This window comes from Centruroides vittatus, unplaced genomic scaffold (assembly GCF_030686945.1).
Source record: "Centruroides vittatus isolate TY-2023 unplaced genomic scaffold, ASM3068694v2 contig_3169, whole genome shotgun sequence".
NCBI classification, from domain to species: Eukaryota; Metazoa; Arthropoda; class Arachnida; order Scorpiones; family Buthidae; genus Centruroides; species Centruroides vittatus.
Genome location: NW_027122038.1, coordinates 130652 through 151452, shown reverse-complemented (window position 1 = coordinate 151452; position 20801 = coordinate 130652). Strand labels below are relative to the sequence as shown.

The following is a 20801-nucleotide window of genomic DNA, read 5'->3' as shown; positions in this document are numbered from 1 at the left end:
GGATTGGATTCGAATTTGGAAGAGATATTTGAGGATGATAATTTCAAAATATGTATCGACGTCAGCGAATTCTCCGAAGAAGAAGTTTCTGTCTTAGTCGAAAATAACAAACTTATAGTAAGTGAAGAGTTTCAATTAATGTTTAACTCGTATTTGAATATCATTAATATTTTTCTACAGATAAATGCCAAACAAAAGAATGGTATCAGTGAATTGAATTTCGATCTCCATCTTCCCCATGGCTTCAAATCAGAAAACATAAAACACTCCATTGTAGATGGGATGTTATCAGTAGAAGGAAAATTATAGAGGAAAGACCGCATTTTTGATGAAACGAAATAAAAATTACATAGAATAAATTGTCATCCTTATTATTTTGCATGAAATTTTGGGATTTGAAAGTATTTGGAGTCATTATAAACAGTTTTGCCCATCTTATATTGTAAATTAATCGATACCATTGAGGGTTAGGCGATTCCGTAATGTCAGTAATAGTTCCATACAGCCTATAATAACGAACGGTCTGATGGCCGAGTGGTCGAGGTGACAGCTTACCTCTCTAGGGATTCGGGAAGGAACCAGGTGTCGAAAACACCAACAGTAGGGCCATAATTACTTAAAAACAAAATCCATTTTTTGTTGTTCTAGATAACATTTCGAATGAAAATCATTTGTTTCCACGCAATTTTATCCTTATAAGCATAAAATTAAGCGAAAAAAGTGGAATAGATCTATGGAAACCCCGACGAACTTTGTCCAATTGACCTGAAAGTTTCGCCAACACTTCATTGATAGAGAGGTTTAAGTTTGAAATTTGAGCTTTCCAGGGCAGGTATTTTTTTCTCTAGGAGTGTCTGCAGGACCAGAAGAAGAAAAAAATACAGTTTTTTTTGACAATTTTTGCACTTTTAAATTGCTTATAGTTCGGATACCATTTTATAGAAAAGTCTGAAATTTTGCACACTAACCACGAAAACAATTATCTTTCGAACGAAATATCGGAATTACTTTTGACGTTTGGGGGTGGAATTCTCCATTCCCCGAAAATCGGAAACTCTGATTTCTGTCTATATGGGGCTGGTTGCTTTGTAAAACGGCTGTAATTTAGAGGTATATGTAAACCAATGACGTAATAACGGACTATGTCATTGGTTCGCATATTCTGCTGAATTAAAGCTGTTTTACATAGCAACGCGGCCATAGTCAGCCAGTTTTTACTTGGTGCGGGTCACTACTGTGAATCTCGATTTGTGTTTGATGTATTTTCTTGATTTTTAAATAAAGTTCTATGATTATTTTTTAATTTACATTTAAATCGAATTTTTCGTATGAATTACGACTTTTGAACCTTTCCCTCGGCGTTAGTTTTTCAATTAAAAACTACCACCAGTTGGAAACATCGCTACTGCCGATTCGCTTGTGCCAACGACAGATCTGACACCTAGCGGTATTAGCGCGAACTACATAATGGCGGCTGCTATGGGTAGAAAATCTATGGTCTGTTAGAATTAGAAAGTGTTCACCCTACAATGATAAATAATAAGTATTGCCGTGTATTTGGATGTATTTAAAATCCAAAAGAAAAAATAATTTAACTTTGAAATAAATTGAAAGAAGTGAGTATATTAAATAAAATAAATAAATAAATAACACGTAGAAAACAAAGCTAACTAGAAAGAAACATGATTTAAGGGTTTTTAAGCCCCATTCTTTTTCTATTATATATTTCCACGCTGTTGGAAGCGCATTAGCATCCCTAGCATTTAGCAATTGTTTTTCATTTTACTTTTATAAATTTCCTTTTCCATCTTCAACGCAATGGACCGTTTTAATGACTTTCGCCTCTTCCCATTTTACAATCGCTTTTTCAGTCTGCGCCATAATCGCTAATATTGTGTTGTTGCGCCCTTTGTCAACGTTGTGTCTATATTTTTGCAGACTACAGCCAGGTTTCTTCTAGTCACACCCGCATATGTTGCGTTATTCTCGCATGCTAGGATATCTGTATTCACAATTAATCTAAGCCTTTAACAATATAACCACTTTATTGTTAACTACAAAAGTCTCACAAGCTCTACATGGAAGGTAAGCACACCTGTGCTGCAATGCTACAGAAACGCTCTCTCAGCAGAGATGTATCCGCCACCCTCCCATAGCCAAATTATAGCCACGACAGCATAATCTTTTTCGATTCCTAACTGTTTATTTTCAAATGGTATTATATATACCCCAGCTTTTTCTTCGGGTTTGACTAGAAGAAACCTGATTGTACAGTACGTCTGCGAGAACATAGATACAACGTTGACAAAGAGCGCAACAACACAATATTAGCGATTATGGCGCAGACTGAAAAAGCGGTTGTAAAATAGGAAGAAGCGAAGGTGATTAAAAATAAAAGAATTTTAAGCTCAGCAAAATTAGGTGTTGGTGAAACAAGTGCTTCTTTCACATAATAGGGGTATCCCCACCCATCATCCATAATGACCAGTCTCTCGAAAGAACAAGACCAATTAACACGATTTTCATAAATGCAATTTACAATTTCAAGATTTTGACTTTCCGAATAAAATCACATAGCAATTAATTGTCTGAATAAATTTTAATAAACAAAATAGATAAGTGTATTTATTTGAATTACGTTTATTACACGTAATGTATATTAGACTGGAAATGAAATTTAAAAGTTGTAAACTATTCCAAGAAACATTTTCACTGTACGCGATCACATCCTATGAATCTATTATATAACAATATTATTAAAAATAATCGGTATAATTGACTATAGTTTGAGATCCATTCAAACTGTAGTGTCTCTCTTATATACCCGGAAGAGTTTTATATATTAAAATTATATTACATAGGTAAATATAAATTTAACTATTGTGTCGAAATATAGAGCTTTATTACAAATTCGGGAGTTAAAAAATAACTGAAAATTTTCTAAATTAGAAATGGAACCGAGCCGAACGATGGCCGTTAATAATTGGGCTATTATAATGCAATAACTAATAATTAGATACGAAGTATCAAAACATCGGCCTTCGGGATGTTTTGTAACGGACGATTACGAAAAATCCCTACGACACCAATATTACAACAAAGCAAAGAAATAACAATTTACCTTTTAAGAAATTAAATGAATTACTGTAATTTTCCAAAATTACTCGTATTAAACAATATCGAGAGATTCGAATAAGCCCGTTGCCACATGCGCCCCGTCTGTCGTCGGGTTGCCCTTTCCTTAAGTTGCCGAGAAATTTATTAAAAAACTAACGTTTTCAGCCAAATCTATTGGCCATCGTCAGGTTAAACCAAATTCGAATATAAATATAATGGAACATACTTAAATACAAAAGAATTAACGATAGACAATACGCATATGTATAAAAAAATAAGTATATAATGATATAATTATTCTAATAATTTTGTTGGTAATAATTATGGTAATTTATTAGAATAGGTTAGGTTAGGTTAGAACGTGCGTACCCACTGTTTCCTTTCTTCTATTTGCTGGAATCAGAGACGAGCCGCCATTTTGAAACCATAGGTAACATTAACCATAATTTTTCTTGTTGTCTAGTTCCTTGTTTTTATATGGAGTCTTGTATACTCCCGCTCTTCTTTCTTTATCATTTCTTAATAACTTATACGGGTTGGGAGCTCTCTTGAAGATAAATTTGGATTTCTTGCAGTCTGAAATTTCCTTTATGATGGCTTTTTTACTTTTATCGTAAGCGAACTTCGTGATTTTATCGAAACTGCCGCTTGGAGCCTTTGCTTTCCTTACATTGTAGCTTCTGATCAGTGCTGTTATCGTGTCCGCTTTGTATCCTAGCGATTTGTAATATCCTATTAATTTCTTTCTATACAAACATACATTAAACGAAACCCGATATCATAAATACACCAACAACTGCCGTAACTGATCGGGCTAAATTTTGGATAAATCATATATCCAAAATTTAGCCCGATTATTTACAGAAAATAATTGTAATAAAACAAGAAATATAAAAAATTAATAATGCACAATTAATAGATTATTATTGAGATACGATACTAAACGTAGTCGTATAAAGTGTGAAATCGGAAATAAGCGGTTTCGCTACTTATTCTCTATGATTGTTATTTAAAAAAAATTATAAATAACTATTAACTTTTAAATATTTATACTAGTTAATATATCCGGATGATAAATACACGTAATAAAATACTTTTAAAATGACAAATTAGAGAATAATCTATTTTTTTATTTATTTAAAAGAGTGCCATTAAATTTGTTTCTTCATATATTTCAATAAAAATTACTTTTTGGTTGAATTAATTTTTAAATCTGTGTTCAGATTATTATTATTATCATCATTATTATTATTATTATAAAATATTTATTAAGATTTTAATATTTCAAATTCCAGCCGCTAGGAGGAGTCACGCTAAACAGCGAAATTGAAATTTTAAAATTTCAAATTTAAGCGTGTTTAGTGAAACAGACAAGTATGAAATTTTAAACCTTTTGTGCCCAAATGTCTCAATATGGTGCTACTTTACAAACGTATAATAATGAATTGGTCATGTGTGAGTTAAAATTTTAATTAAAAATATTAAATTCTTAATTAAATTTTAATTTTTATAGAAATACAGTGGATATATTTAACAATTTCAAGGTGAAATGCAGCTCTGAATGAGGCCTTATCAGAGCTGTAGACCATGCTCATAGGAATAATATCAACCAAAATAAAGAATTACCTATAAACAAAAGCTCTGAAAGTATTTGCATTCTTATAATCTGAAAAGTAAGGTCTAATTGTAGTAATAGTATCTACCCCAAGCCTTGATTTACTGACCTAGCACAGTAATAATTATTATGATTGCATTAATTTGTAATTACTTTGACTTTAAAATTCCCAAGTAGTAACTAGGGGTCTAGAAAATGTTAATAATTATGGTTATAAGAAGTGATGAATGGACGGCATTTATCAACTCTTATAACTGTAGTTATTAAAGTTCTCTATAGCTTTTCACTAGGTCTGCCGGATGGTAAGGGAAATTGCCTGGCCGGATCATTCCGACCTCGACGTATCTGGGTCGGATCGGCCGTGAAAATTAGAGTTTCGATTTGGATTTAATCGTAGATTCTTTGGAGTGTCAGGTCGATACTTTTACTACTACTGTATAAAGAAATTATTGCAGAACTGGAAGAAATGTTGAGAAAAATTCTCATCTTACCGAAACTCCGGCAAAATAAGTTTATTGAATTTGTAAGCTGGAACTAATTTATAATGCAGAATACACTTAATGCAGGTTCACCAAAAGTAGCCAAAAACTTTTGTTTATTAGGCAGTTACTGAGGGAAGGTAGTTAACGTAGCTGTTTCTATTAGCTTTGTTCATTTCTAACACCTCCAAGTATTTAAGGGAATTAAGGTCGTTGGCAGGTCTAACAATTTTAGCTTCGTTCCAATTAACTTGTACGTCATTTTGACTTAATAAGTGTTCGTTTATTAAAACTTATATTTCTGGCATTTCTGTAAGATATGAATTTTATTTTTCTTTACTATGGACATTGGGCCATCTTTTTAGAAATGCTAGTGATGATACACAAACTAAAACTACTTTGACTAATAAAATTATTTGTGAAATTAGATTTTATAATTAAATTCCATTATTACAATGATACTTTATAATCTTGCAATTTTTTTCAAGTTTTGTAAGAAGATAACTTTCCTAGTTTAAATGGTTGTAAAAAATATTATTTACAATATAATAGAGATTTATTATAAATTTCTATATGATGGTATAACATTTCACAGTTTACACATCATTTTGTGTTAGCCCCAAAACTTCCCTATTTAAGTAGTGAAATATTTTATTTACACTTTCAAAATCTGTATGGAGTTTCATTTATATGCCATTTCCTTTCTGATAAAAGTAATAATAGCGAGGTTGAGGCGAAGTTTTAAACCCGAAAATGTGTACGTCGGACGTTTGGCGCCGCTTTTCTGTAAGCCTAGAAGTTTGACAATGGCGTTTAGAAAGTCAGTGGAATCATGCTCGACATTCCAAATGCCATTGTCAAACTTCTAGGCTTACGGGAAAGCAGCGCTGAACGTCTGACGTACATGTTTTTGCTTTTACTTCGGCCTCAACCTCACTAATGCAATATTTTTTAGGAAAACATATTTAGAATATCCAGAATGCATACTTGTGTTTTATTCTTCTGTTCCTCTTTTTTTTATTCCCCAATTAAACAGTGTTAAATTATTTTATTAGCTGTATTTTGTCTCAAAGAGGAAAGATTATTGGTAGATTTGCTAATTGAAGTAATTACAGTATAGAGGAATTTTACATGTTTCTAGTTCCAGCACAACCTCACTAAGTTGAACAGCATTAAGTCAAATGTGTCACAGGTCCCAGACACAGTATATATGTTTTCCATATAATATGGTCTCCTTAAATCAAATGTCTTTTCTTTTAACTCAAACCTATTTTCCTGTGTACCTTCCATCTTTGATAGGACTGTGACCTTCATTTTCTTATATTCTGTGTATACAGACGATTAATTTAAGATAAGCAAACACTATAGCTCCATGCCAGATACAACACCACACCATTATAACCTTGTGTTGATATCCTTTTACTGATACAGTATGTTTCTGGCATTCTGATTTGAATTCAAGGGGCTACTTTGACAGTACACTCAAAAGTAGATTGTCAAGTTTCCTCCTTGTATTCCAATCAGAACACTACACAATTTTATAATCATTCTGTGAACAGATTCACGAGAAATGACTTGATAACAGGAAATTTATGGCCATAAAAAAGTTTCAGTAAATCGAGTATTAAACCTAATTCAAAGCTGGGTTATTTTAATCCCTTAATTTTAGACTTAATAAGATTTTACTGTATATAACTTTTTCTTTGAAAAGCTACTTTATAATTTCGTGTAAAAATATGTTAATAATCAAGACCATTTTAATTATTTAATAGATATTGAAAAGTTAACATTGCATAGAAAAGAGTTGCAAACACAAATTCTTCACCTGGAAGAAAATAAGGCAAAATTGCAGCATGAAATCAGATCGTTGAATGAACAACTTGGTCAAGTTAATCAGCGTTTGGAAAAGAAGTTGGAAATTCGTGACCAATATGATAAACTAATTATGGAGACAGAACAAGCTTACTCAAAAGTATGTATGATTTATTTATAAATCTTTCATTTAAAGATCAATTTTAAACTACATAAAGCATCCAAAAACTTTGTTTTATATCTTTAATTATAAGACCTTTCTATTCATAACAAAGATTTTCACTTAAACACATTCCACGTGACATTTATTTATCGATTGATTGAAAGTAAGAAATACACAATAACAAACAAGCTTTATTTAGTATGCAGATTGTATTGTAATTGTTGGAATATTTTTTCCAATCAATCGTGAGGCATTTTTAATGGGTACACTGTCAATATTTTACTTCAAATTCTAACCAGTTAGCAGAAGAATTATTTAAATTGTTCTAAATTTTGAGAGATTATGGGACCTAAAAATTAGAAAATGTTTATTTTCTAAGTATTTTATTACATTTTTATTCTTTAAAATATATTTTAGATTATGATAGCCAGGTTGCAAAGTTTCTCTCTCCAAAATAATAATTATTTTCTTGATTGCATAAAAAATACCTTATTTTCATAAACTCAATTTGAAAATCACAGATTATTTAATTATTGTGGAATAGTTTATGACAATTTTAGATATTATTTTTTGACACAGCTAAATGACAATTCTACAAAGGTGTGTTTCAAAAAGTTCAAAGAATGGGTCCAAAAATTAATAATATGTTGCTTTATAAGAAATATTTTCAGTTCAAGAAACATTTAGGAAAATTGGCTAATTTCAGGATGGCAAAACTTTCTTCCATTCATTTTGTATGAGTTCTATTGATCGAAACCATTTTGCTTAAGAATTCTCATACTTTATTTCTGCAAACATTTTCAGATGTATTAAATGTCCATCTTTGGGCCCAAAAAACCATTATCAAACAGAAAAAATTTCCAGAAAAACATTTATTTTTAAATAAACATCACACTAAACCCAATAACATTAAGCCAATACATCACCAACTGCCGTAAATGATTTAGATTAAATTGGAAGAAAAGGATCGGCCCAAAGAGGGAATCGAACCCGCAACTCCCGCTTACCGTGCGGTCGCATTGCCAGTTACGCTACCCGGACTTTTGGTCCGATCTCCCCTTCCAGTATATATAAGTCAAAGAAGGTCTGGGTAACGTAACTGGCAACGCGACCGCACGGTAAGCGGGAGTTGCGGGTTCGAGTCCTGCTTCGGGCCGATTCTTTTCTCTCCAGTATTAATCTAAATTATTTAAATTATTATAATTATTAATTTTAATAAGAGATGGTGCCTAACGCCTACTTCAAGTGCCAAATTTATTTCTAGTCTTTAATCGTATATATCCAAAAGTTTGCCCGATTATTTACGACAGTTGGTGATGTATTGACATATTTTTAATAAATCAATGTTGACTTTTCTGTCTGGTATCCATTTATTTTTTTAGTGAGGCTTTACATTCTACATTTCACACTTTGGTGTTATGTATAATCTTCAACTGTTTAGTTGCAAGCCTTATATTTTTAAGAACAGAGTTAATCAACATTTGTGTATGTTATAATAAAACTCTGTTGTTGTATTTGTTGTTGTATTTGACGACATAATAGTCATAAATAATATAAAATAAAAATATATATAACGAATAATTTTTCAAAATGAATTATATTATTTATTGGGAGAGATTCAAATCATTTCATCTTATTTGTTAACTTCTCTGTTTCACATTTGTGTAGAGCATGTGAATATTCTATTATAGATGCATGAAAGAAAAACCTACAAATAATACAACAGAGAGTATTAGGTAATAGTTTCACCAATTCAGTTTCATTATTTAAATAATAAAGTAAAAATACTTAAAAGTACATTTTTAGGTCATAGAGAAACTGAATTAAAATAAAGTATCTGTTTCATTAATATAAACAGAAAAACAATTCATAGATTGTTAAGAATTGCTAAAAAAAATCCTGATTTAAATCACTAGTAATTTTATCTACAATTAATAGATTATGTATTAATAATAAAGACCAATGATTAACAATGGAAGAATTTAAAATAAAATACTTTTGAAGATGATATTCTAGATCAATATATTCAAACCTACATGCTTTAATTATTTGTTATAAATATTAAATATAATAATTATATAAAACCTAGCAGGTAGGCCCGGCATTGCTCGGGCAAAAGTAACAATAGCAAAGATTAAAATTATTATGCTATAGTCAACTTTACCTATTTTCACAGAGTGCAAGAATTGGGTCCCCCTGTTTTTGGATTAATTAGAGAATTTTTAGATGGGTCTAAAAATATGTTTGATTTCCCGCAAAAATGAAAAAAACTGCATCTGCGTCTTACACATCACGTTCTCTTAACACTTCCATTGTTGACACGTCCATTCTTGACACTTCCATTCTTGACACTTCTATTCTTGACACTTCCATTGTTACTTAATACTTCCGTTGTTGATCGAAGTGTTAAGACTAAATCTTGTCCCTCTCTCACCCGTGGGGAGGAATTTCGAAAAATCCCTTCTTAGTGTGCGTTTTCGTGACGTACCCTAACTGTGTACCAAATTTTAACTTTCAATTCCTAACCGTTTGGGCTCTGCGCTGATTATTATCATCAACTTCTTCTTGATTATATATATAGATTTGGTTTATATAATTACCAAGGTTATCTTACATAGCCAATCTTACCCATTTTCACCAGCTGCAAGAATTAGGTTCTCCCTCTTCCGAGGTTAATTAGAGAATGTTTAGATGGGTCTAAAAATATGTTCAATTTCCCTCAAAATGCAAAAAACCACATCTAAAATGGTACAGTAGAAGCAGAGTTCTTTTCCTTAGTACTCCCTCTTCCCACAGGGGGAATTTCCAAAAATCCTTTCTTAGCATGCATTTTCATGACGTATTCTGCATACCAAATTTCAACTTTCAACTCCTAGTTGTTTGGGCTCTGTGCTTATTATCATCATCATCCCATCTCAATAGCGAGGTCGAGATCAAAGTTTTCAATGCAAAAATGTGTACGTCGGACGTTCAGCACTGCATTTTTGTAAGCCTAGAAGTTTGACAGTGGCGTTTGGATAGTCAGTGGAATCATGCTCGACATTCCAAATGCCATTGTCAAACTTCTAGGTTTACAGGAAAGTGGTGCCGAACGTCCGACATACACATTTTCATGTTTAAAACTTTGACCTCAATCTCGCTAATTATATTATAAGATAAACTTCAAAAAAGTTTTTATAAATGCTGGATGCTGGTACTTATCATATAATTTTGATGTTTCATTCAGTTTGTAATTTACTTGATAATATAACTTTTCAGTTTAGAATTTAGATAAACTTAGTTTCTATTTTTTTTATTACATATTGTTTTCATAAAGGTCTTTAGAAAAATAATGAAATTTTGTACTGTTCAGTTGAAATACATTCTTATATTTTTATTATTAAAGATATTTAAAAAACAAGCAAGAAATTTTTAACATAATACAGTATTTTTTTCTCAACAGAACCTTATACATATTTAGGCACTAGTCTGAATGTTCTACTAGTTCTGAAAATATACCGCATACAAGTTTGTTAATTACTGTTGAAATCACTGTAGTACGTGTTTCTGAATTAGTTCATTGCTTGAAAAAATTTGTTTCCAAGTGTTTAAAGTCGAAATGTTGTAATTGCTCGGTGCCAATTCTGAGCTATATAATCATCTTTTCGGACTTTTAATAGAATGTTTGAATGGCAAATATTTTTCAAATGATAGAGATTCAGCATCATGTATAGTATCCATGCACTTTCCATAAGCAGGTAAAACATTGGAAAAAGTGCCTGAAATTTTGTTGAAAATAAAGTTTATCGAAAACATAAGCAAGAAAACTTCTAAGTTTTTATCTGTAACTGGATTAGTGTTTTCTCTCATATGTTCAATAATAGAATATGATTTAGTTTATATGCAAGTTGTTCATACAGTCCTTCCAACAATAATAGAACATACAGTGATTGTCTAGAAACTCTATTATTTTCATGCAACTTTGATGAAATTTTCTATTATGTTTGATTACAAAATATCAACAATTATTGCATTAATTTGGAGAAAAATGATTAATAAACAAAAGAGTTAGATATTATTATTACAAATAGGATGTCCAACATTAATAGAACATGTACTGATTGGAATCTATGAAATTTGCAAAAAATATGATCAACAAGTGAAAAGAAAGGTTTAGTAAATAGCATAATATCTTACTATTAAAAATGGGACAAAGGAAGGATATAACTGTAGAGGAGATCAAAATTGACTTATTTCACCAAGAAGGAAGCAATGAACACAAAAACAAAACGGTGGACACAAGAGTTCAACACCTAGAGAACGATGTGCAATTATTCGACGTGCATTGCAAGGAAACACATTCATTCAAAAAATCAAAACTGAATTGAAGCTGAACTGCAGTTTCCAAAAGTAGTAGCAAAATCATCTACTAATTTTAACTTAAAGATATCATAAGTCAAGATGTTCTATTAATTTTGGACATTTATTTTTGCTAATAGTATCTAGTTCTTTTGTTTATTAATCATTTTTATTCAAACTTGTGCAATAATAGTTGATATTTTGCTATCAAACATACTAGAAAATTTCATAAAAGTTACATGAAAATAAACAGTTTCTAGGCAAACACTGTTTGTTTTATTATTGTTGGAAGGACTGTATACTATAATTCAGTCTTTGTATAATGTATAATGCAGACTGTTTGTAATGATAATGATAAAATATGAATTTAATTTGTTAAAAATTCCACAAAAACACTATTCTACATATCTTTTCAAAATACAGTAGAGCGTCATTTATCCGAATCAATTGGGGACTGGGGTTGTTCGGATAACCGATTATGTATGAAAAAATATATTAACCTATCCCATGTTGAAATTTTTCTCTGTTGCATGTCACTTTGCGTTGAATTTTGAAAAACTTAATTCTAGGAAAGTACTTTCTAAGTTTAATTTCAGTTTCATTTACAAAAGGTTAGTAAAAATTACAAGAGATTCTTTAATGGAGTATATAAACAATACTTGAAAAGTATTAATGGTTTGTATAAACTCTGTTAAAGCACATCTCATAATTTGTTGTTTAGTTGCAGAGTTGTAGCTTATTAATATAGTTAAAATATTTTAATTGATAACTTCTGAAAATCAATGTTATAAGTAGGGAGAGGGCTGGGTGCAGCACCAATTTTCAAACATAGCAGGCACTTCTACAGGTTTATATCAATCTGCTCTATGCTATAACGTAACAATGAAAGAAATTATAGGTGACTTTATATTGTGCTAGGCAAAACAATAGATAAACTAAATAGGTTTGTTTTTAACATTCTAGTTGCACCGTGCAATCCCCATTTACTGTGCCGTGTGCTTGCCAGCTGTGCCACCCGGACCCAAAGCAAACGAATGCTTGCTTGGGGTCTGGGTGCTGGTGCCGTGATTAACTGCCAGGTTATATTTAAATTCAAATACACATGAAAGTGAAGGCTTGTTAGGGATCCAGATGGTAGTAGTTGCACCACTGAATAGAAAAATGTCAGACCAATGTTGTTTAAAATTCACTTTCTTAATAAAAGTAACTCGATAACAGTCATACAGATCTTCAATAGTACCATAATACTATTGAAGATCTGTATGACTGTTAATGGGGATCGTGTATTTCCAGTATGATCGGACTTAATGGCGATTTTACTTGTTATTAGCATTTGTAATCTTTTATAAAATCCATCCAACCCTCAAAATTAAGCCTTCTATCATTTTATAATAGTTAAAAATATAAAAAGTTTTTAATAAATTACGATAACAGATTGTGCCACCAAAAGCTTAAATATTGCTGGAAAAGTTGAGCAACTTGTTGCTGGTTTATTTGTTTATTATATCAAAATTAATGTTTGATAAAGTGAAGCTTATTTCTGACATTCTGATTATTGAGTGTTCAGTTTTTCAACAGATGACATCATTTATGATGTGCCTTTCGCAATGTGAAAAGTTCTGATAAATTTGCAACTAACAGTTTGTTAGCTTTCTTAATTATACGATCAAAATAAGTCGATTTACAAAATTTTACTTTTGTGTTCTGGACTAAAGTGCAGTATTAAGTTTATTATTTGTAAGCTTTATTCAGAACAAAAATTGCAACTTTTATTAAAGATTTGGAATACAGTATTATATAACAATAGTGGCCAAACTATGGCTTATGAATGGTATGTGGCTCTAGAGTGTTAGCGGTACAGTTCATGCAATATTTCTGATCATTTATAGATAGAAAATATAAGAAACATGATCACTATACTCTTAGGTAACATCACTCTACTGTTTTTATTTGGAAAGATGATATATTTTAGGGGAGATAAATCACGTCATCAACGTCCATTTAGGAAATAAACTTAATCCGACCGACGGCAACTAAGACGTATTTTCGTGGTACTTTGGTACAATGTTACGATATATTACCGTATCGTCGGATCTTACTAATGTCGACTCCTAAGTGCAACTCTTAAATCATATATAGTTGATTTCTGTTGTTCTATGCAGGAAGTGGAGTTGATTTTGGGTTAATTTTTCATAATAAAAAAATTTTCATAGTCCTTTATATGGTGTGATTGAAATGTTATGCACACCAGAGTGGCTTTTATAAATTGTTTCGAAATTTTGTAATTTCCTGTCCTGTCGAGATGACATCGTAAGATTGGCCGAAACTTGGGTGATGCCGTACGTTGTCCGACAATTTCAAGAAGTGTGCCGTAGTACTATTTTATTAACTGCGAAAGTTAAATGTTGTTTTACTAGTCATAATGAGTTTTTGTTTTAGAACAATATTTTGCCAGTTGATTCTGTGGTTAAGCCCTTGGGCACAGGTTACTTAATTTTGATGATCTAATAAAAACAGTCCAGTTGGAAATTTCCAGAAATATTGGAAGCTGTTGTTTACCTAAGATAGAGCTGTGTAGCTCTGGCTGGTCTCAAGTCTTCCGTAAGAGAGGAGTAGGAAGGACATTTGACCATAAAACAAATGTCAAATTTGACTGACCCTTATAAGAAACCAGTACTGTACAATGTGCAGAAGTGACAATAAGAAAACCTAATAGGCTTTATTATTGTCACTTCTGCACATATGGTCCCATACATTGTTAAATAGGAAAATGTTCTTAGTGTGTAGCTATGTATTTCGTTTAAAACTGTTCTAGTTATATACTTATTTGATCTTAAAACATTTCTGGATTATTTTGATGTCCTCATTCTGTCAGTTTTTATGTTTTTTTTTTTTTTACAGATTTTAAAATATATTTAAAGCTGTTTTGACATGAAATATTCTTATTCTATTTAAAATAAAGAAAGAATACTCACAAGTTTTTAGTGTGTGAGATTGAGTGACAGTTTTATGCAGGGTCGTGAAAGTCGGTAGACGTCGACTCCGACTTAGATTTTTAGAAAGTCCGACTCGGATTCCCGTCTCCAAATAATAATTTAAAATATACTTTGATTGTGTTAACCCGGAATGGTATTTTATCTCTTATCAGGAGAATTATTAGTGTACTTTTAAAGCATTTTTAAATGAATTATCTTCATCTTTAACTACACATTACCATGCAAAATGTTTTCCATCTCTGGTTATAATCAAGTATTCAAAAACACTAGATTTAACTCGAATTTTCTTAGTCATTTTATAAGAGACTTATAGTAATAAAAATTTATGATTAGCTAAAACAAAATGTATTTGAATATAAATGTTTGAAAAGAGAGATCACGAAGTATGAGAATCAACAAGTAAGATTTTGTTTGTATTTACCATTTAATGCAAGATAGGAGATTAACACTCTTATTAGGAATTTAGTATAAAGTATATAATTAAAAAGGAGTAAATATATTAAATTTTAAAGTATAATTATGTTTTAAAAGAATATCTTTTAACCTTTATAGATACTGCAAAGTTCTCAAGCATTACTGACCGTTCTTAAGACAGAAACAATGAATTTATCAGAGAAAGATAAATCAACGCAAGCTTCGGGAAAGGTCAATCCCGAGGTTTAAATGAATTTTAAAACTAGACAAGTTTGTATTTTTGAAATTATTCTGTATTCGATAAATTGCACATTGTCTTTTAGAATTTTATATATTTTTTTAATGGAAAATAAAATATAATAAATAATTAAAAAGTTAATGCAATGTGTTTACGTTAAAATTATTTTCAGATTAAATCTTATATATTTTATAAATAAATAACGACTAACCCGTTACAAAGCTATACATCCACAAGAGCCGAATTATCGGGCTAGAGTTGGCTATAATAAATAAATAATTAATAAGACAAATTATTAAAATTATTTATTTAATTTAATTATAATTATTAAGTTTAGTAAGAGATGGCTCCTAACGCCAAGCTCTAGTGCCAAATTGTCTTATTAATTATTTATTTATTATAGCCAACTCTAGCCCGATAATTTGGCTCTTGTGGATGTATATATATTTTATTTTAAAACTGTATTCAAATAAGCTCTAAATGCATTAGCAGCCTTCAATGAGTTCAGTGATGTTTTAAACAATGTCACAATTTAAATTTAATTAGAATAAATAATGAAATGACTGAAAACCTTTGTTGCAAGTATTGGAATTATAATAAATTCAAAAATTATAATGAAGAGCATCTTTATTGTAGAAATCGGTATATTTAGAACTCAAACTTTCATTTCTAAATGCGATAATCGGTCATTTTTCTCTATTAAAGTTTTAAATGTTTGTATATTCAGAAAATAATACCGTTAAAATATTAAATAAATTTTAAAGGGAGCAACCTAGTTCCATAGAAATGTCAAAAATAAATAAATTTACTAAAGATTGAGGTGGAAGATATTTGTATGTACTTTATTAATTGTTAAGGAGTTGTAAGCAAAGATTATTTAACAATTTTTATCAGTATAATTTGCACATTAAATGAAGAACGTATAAAAAATGTTTATACATTCTTACTTTAATGTGAAATTAAATTTGTTGTTGCCGATTAGAAATGCTCGACGACGACAAAAATTTTAAAACTTGTCTTTGATACATTTAATTTGACAGTCAGATTCCAACGTAAGGCATCGGTTTAAGACTTTGTGGTCCCCTTTGGGTCAGAATCTCAAGTTTTTTAAATAGTTTCTCTTACCGCCTGGAATTTTCATTGTGGGCTCGGATAGAGCTATAATAGAATTAAGAAAAGGTTTTCTTTATTGCATATTTAAGTAATGCTTTCGTCACATAATACCACTTCTCAGATCAACAAAAACAGAGAACAAAATCAATTCATTGCATCCAGATACTTATATAATTGTTCTAACACACAAATTATATAAATCTAGAAACATTTTATTTAAATAAATAGTAAAATTTTGACAACTTTTTAAATAATATAATATATATAATTATCTATGGCATGTAAAGCTCATAAATTAAAAGTATTTTTAAGATTTCGTTCCAAATTATAAAATGTTTTGAGAAGAGGAAATGCTTTCGGTCGGCGAACCTTCAAACTCGCATTTTCCATAATTTACCAGACGGGAGGTGTTTCTATTGTCAAAGATGACGATGGACTCCACCTTCTTTATCAAAATAACTAGGTTGGGAAAGTGCAAGAACCCTTTATTTATTGAAAAATGTTTTATAGAATGTAAAAGACTTTAACACCGGATAAATTGGATATTTAATTGATGCTTTCGATAAAATAGCAATCAATCAGTCTTAACTTGACAGCAAAAATTTCTTTAATTGAAAATATTGCAGCTTATGTATTTAAAGAAAACAGAGAGAAAGGTTTTTCCGAGCGGTATATTTTGTGAAATGGAAAAATATTACAAGGTTTGCAAGATTTTTCTCAAAATATATTTTTCTATCTGGTTTATTGTGATAATTGTTTTAATGTATGTGGCATGCTTCAGTAATCTTTATCCCAGATTTAGAAAGTAAATTTCTTGCAAATCACGTTCTTGCATCTCAGTTTTTCACATAAGAAAACGTGAATTTATTACTAAAGATTTAAGCATTTTATAGTATTGTTACTCCCATTTATTGCTATTGATTTCTGTGATGATTTTTCAATAGGAAAAGTTAAAATTTTTCTATTGCTAGATAAAGTAATGCACTAAATTTTTTTATTATCCTTCACAATATTATATTTCTCCTAAAAAAAATAAGGAAAAAGACATTGAGTATCAGGAAGTTTAACTTTCGAGGTATTTACCATCAATTTTTTCTCAAAATTTGATGATTTCCTCCATTTAATGATTGCCTCAGTAACAAAATGGCTAAAAAAAAATAGTCATCAAGATCAAAACTCTCAGCCCTAAGAATGATTATAGACTTTCTCATATAAAAAAAGAGGACACACTATGGACATTCACCCCGATGACCCTCTATTACTTTGCAGTGTGATCCAAATAGGCGTGTCGGTTTGACCCTCTTCGACCTATCTTCATCGAGAGGTGTCAAAAGCGCGTTTTGTGCTATAACCAGATGAGTTGTAAGCCAATTAATATGAATGAGGTTTGTCTCTATGGGAAATATGTCACTGCTCTTCACTTTCCCTTCAAATGTGTTGCAAACTGGAGATAATTGCTGGCCACATAATTAAATTTAGAAAGCAAGCACCCACCCCTTGTGAATATTATATTTTTCTCTAAATAATTCAATAAGTTAACAGCTTTTATATTTTTTCTTTTGATAGAGTAACAAATTTGCTAACTTGCATATAGAATAAATAAAGCCTTTTCTTGCTCAGATTCAAAAGTGTGAATATATTATAAATAGAAGTATTTATAATACACTTAAAGTTGAATTGTTAAACCAGTTTCATATCCAGATAATTTACTTTCCGTTTTAAAGACACCAAACTGACTTATTGCAAAACTTCAAGGCTAGAAAACTTCAATTTTTCAGAAAATTATCACTTGGAATTCTTTGTTTCAAAACACTGACCACTGTTCCAATTCGTTGTATTCACGCAAATCCTAGTTTTGAACATTTTAAATGCAATTTTGATTACTTATATTATATGTAATGAAGTAACTTATCGTTGAACTCATGCCACATAACAAAATAGATGATATCTCTACTGCTGGTTTATGGAAAATTGTGTCGTTTCAACATAATTAAACAAGAAAACGGGGTGTTTTGTGCCATTAAAAATCGAAGGGTTGATAAATCTGAACAAATACACACTTGATTGTTTTATTTTTTCTAAATAATAAAGTTAACTAATATACCGAACACCCCTCTAAATAGAATGAATTCGTCCGTTACCGTAACAACGTTAATTACTTTACTATTTTCTTATGAGAACGGACTATGGCATAAAATCCATTGTTTGGAACTTAGCATATTCTTAAATATTATATTGGCTTGTAAGAACTTAACATTACCAAATAGAATTTAAAATGCCTTTTCAAATCTCTGACGTAATTCGAATTTACGGTTTGCAACACACAAAACAGTAGGTGTGACGTAAGATATGTGTCCCAAACAAGGCGAGTTACTTAGTTGTTTGTATTGACTGAACGATTTATAAATAGTCATTTGGAAAAAATTTACATTCACGTTTCTACTGTGCTGATATTTTTCTTCAGTGACAGCTTTCGAAGTAATACCTATAATTTATCTACCTTTTATAACACTTATTATGGCAGCTCTGGGATATTTCTAAGTTGACAAATGTGTATAAGATGACAGTTTGAATCCTCATCAGAGCATTGCAGACGTGTCGAGGGGCCATAAAATATCCGTAAGATGCTTCTGTTGGAAGAATAATCGCCACGACCTTGACCGAAATCTCTGTAAAATTATTAAATATTTGACATGTACCATTTCTGAAAGATATCACTTTTTTAACGTCCCACTTTGGTCGCCTTAACTAGTTGTTTTTTGGAAAGTTTCATGCCATAAATTAGATAATATTCGGCAATTAAAATGGAGGAAGAAACTGGAGTTTGTCGCTTTCTTACAGGAAAGTAACAGTTGTGAAACTATTACAGTAACATGTGATATCCAAAGAAACCCTGGTCACGTTTTTGAGAAAATTATTCGGATGGGATGCGCTATAATTTTCTGATACAAGATCTTTCCTTATTTTCTTCCTTTTTATATATATATTTCTTGTAGACCCTCCCTTACAATGGATTATTTCTTGAATAATGCGTTGAAAAATTATCATAATTATCTTCATCCGATTATAATGCGATCAGGGCCAGGGTCGAATTAGTGTAAAAGTAAACAATAGTGCCATACTCTTGGCTTTCTTACCTTCCTATCAAGAAAATACCCTTGCAGTAATTAATAATAATACAGAAAAATACTCCTCGAGGCTTAAAATAGTAAAAAAAAAATGTACGTTTTATAATTAGAACTATTTATTTTTATATTAATTAATTAATGCGCTGTGATAATTTAAAAAAACTAATAATAATTAGCTTAATTACGTATTTATAATGAAGATTTAAATTCAGGCACTCCCTTTTAAATGGAATGAACTTGTCTGTTTCCATGACGACAGTAATTACTCTACTATATTCTTAGGAAGAACGGACAATTAATTTTTCTCGTTAGTTTCGGGCAGTTTAAACGTTAATTAATTTAAGTTTCTCGAGAAAAATGGAACATTTCGAGATTATTTTAAACAAATTTAATATATTTTTCTTATATAAAAGTGCAGAAAACTCATCTGCATATAAATGAAATGGATAAACTTACACGTTTATATATTTATTATTTCCCTTAGCAACAATTGACCTTTAAGGAACCTGAATTAAGTGCACATGTTCCTCGACCACGTGTAACTCTGTTTTTGTTCCCGTTTCTATTATTGGAAATATAATAATTCTTATGATCTCTATCGAAATATCCAAGTCATGAATCTGTCTGGATGTCTGTTTTTTTAATTACGAGGTGTTGGGAACGATTTTTATCACTAAGAAGAGAACGAAATTACATAAAGATTTACTTCCGTTATAGTTCATTCGTAACAGAATGGAGGTTACGCCAACTTAGTTTAAGAATTAGTCGGCGCGAGTGGTCGCGTCGCGTCGCTCCCAAATTTTGTTTTTGAAATTAGTGTGCTTATTTCTCGAAATTTACGCCGAAAATTATTTATTCGTACGCGTGAATAGAATAATTCTGTTGATTACAGAATTATTCTATTATTTTTTCTTACAGTCTTGATTATTTATGCCACGACGCGATCGCGTCGCGCGCCGTCTTCAACCAAATATAATTTAAATCTAGTGTTTTAAACAACTGTTAAGCAAAACGAATTTATCATGCTTAACTAGAATTATGAGATTATTATTATTACAAATACAGATTAAAATTTCTAGACAGTATGATTTATACGGAATGCGTCAATGCGACCATTCGCGACCGCATCCAATATGGCGACGTGACTTAAACTTCGACATTCTCCTATTGAGAATGAAAAGACACGCGATCCCGAGGTCACGCTACGATTATTTTCTGTACCCAAAACTATTAAATTGTAAGCATAAGGAGCAGTTTGATTCCTTAATTACAGATAAAAACGACATTTATAGAATCTGCGAAACATCAAACCTGACGAGTTTTTATGTTTTTTAAACTATATAAAAGCTTCCTAGCTTAGTTTAATCTGGAGAACAAATACTCATTGA

The 20801-nt window shown here is 30.7% G+C and overlaps 1 protein-coding gene across 2 annotated transcripts in view; it reads left to right on the top strand.

Annotated features, from left to right (window-relative positions):
* The first annotated feature begins 4421 nt into the window (after window positions 1-4421).
* Window positions 4422-20801, top strand: part of LOC136973410 (microtubule nucleation factor SSNA1-like) — a 114917-nt gene continuing 98537 nt past the window's right edge. Inside the window, exons 1-3 of one of the 2 annotated variants that reach the window (XM_067268132.1) lie at window positions 4422-4572; window positions 6984-7183; window positions 15073-15227. In XM_067268132.1, coding sequence (XP_067124233.1) covers window positions 4521-4572; window positions 6984-7183; window positions 15073-15183 — 363 coding nt within the window. In that variant the 5' untranslated portion in view covers window positions 4422-4520 and the 3' untranslated portion in view covers window positions 15184-15227. Of the gene's footprint in view, window positions 4573-6983; window positions 7184-15072; window positions 15314-20801 lie in introns of those variants that run through there. The other variant, XM_067268131.1, reaches the window with a different exon arrangement.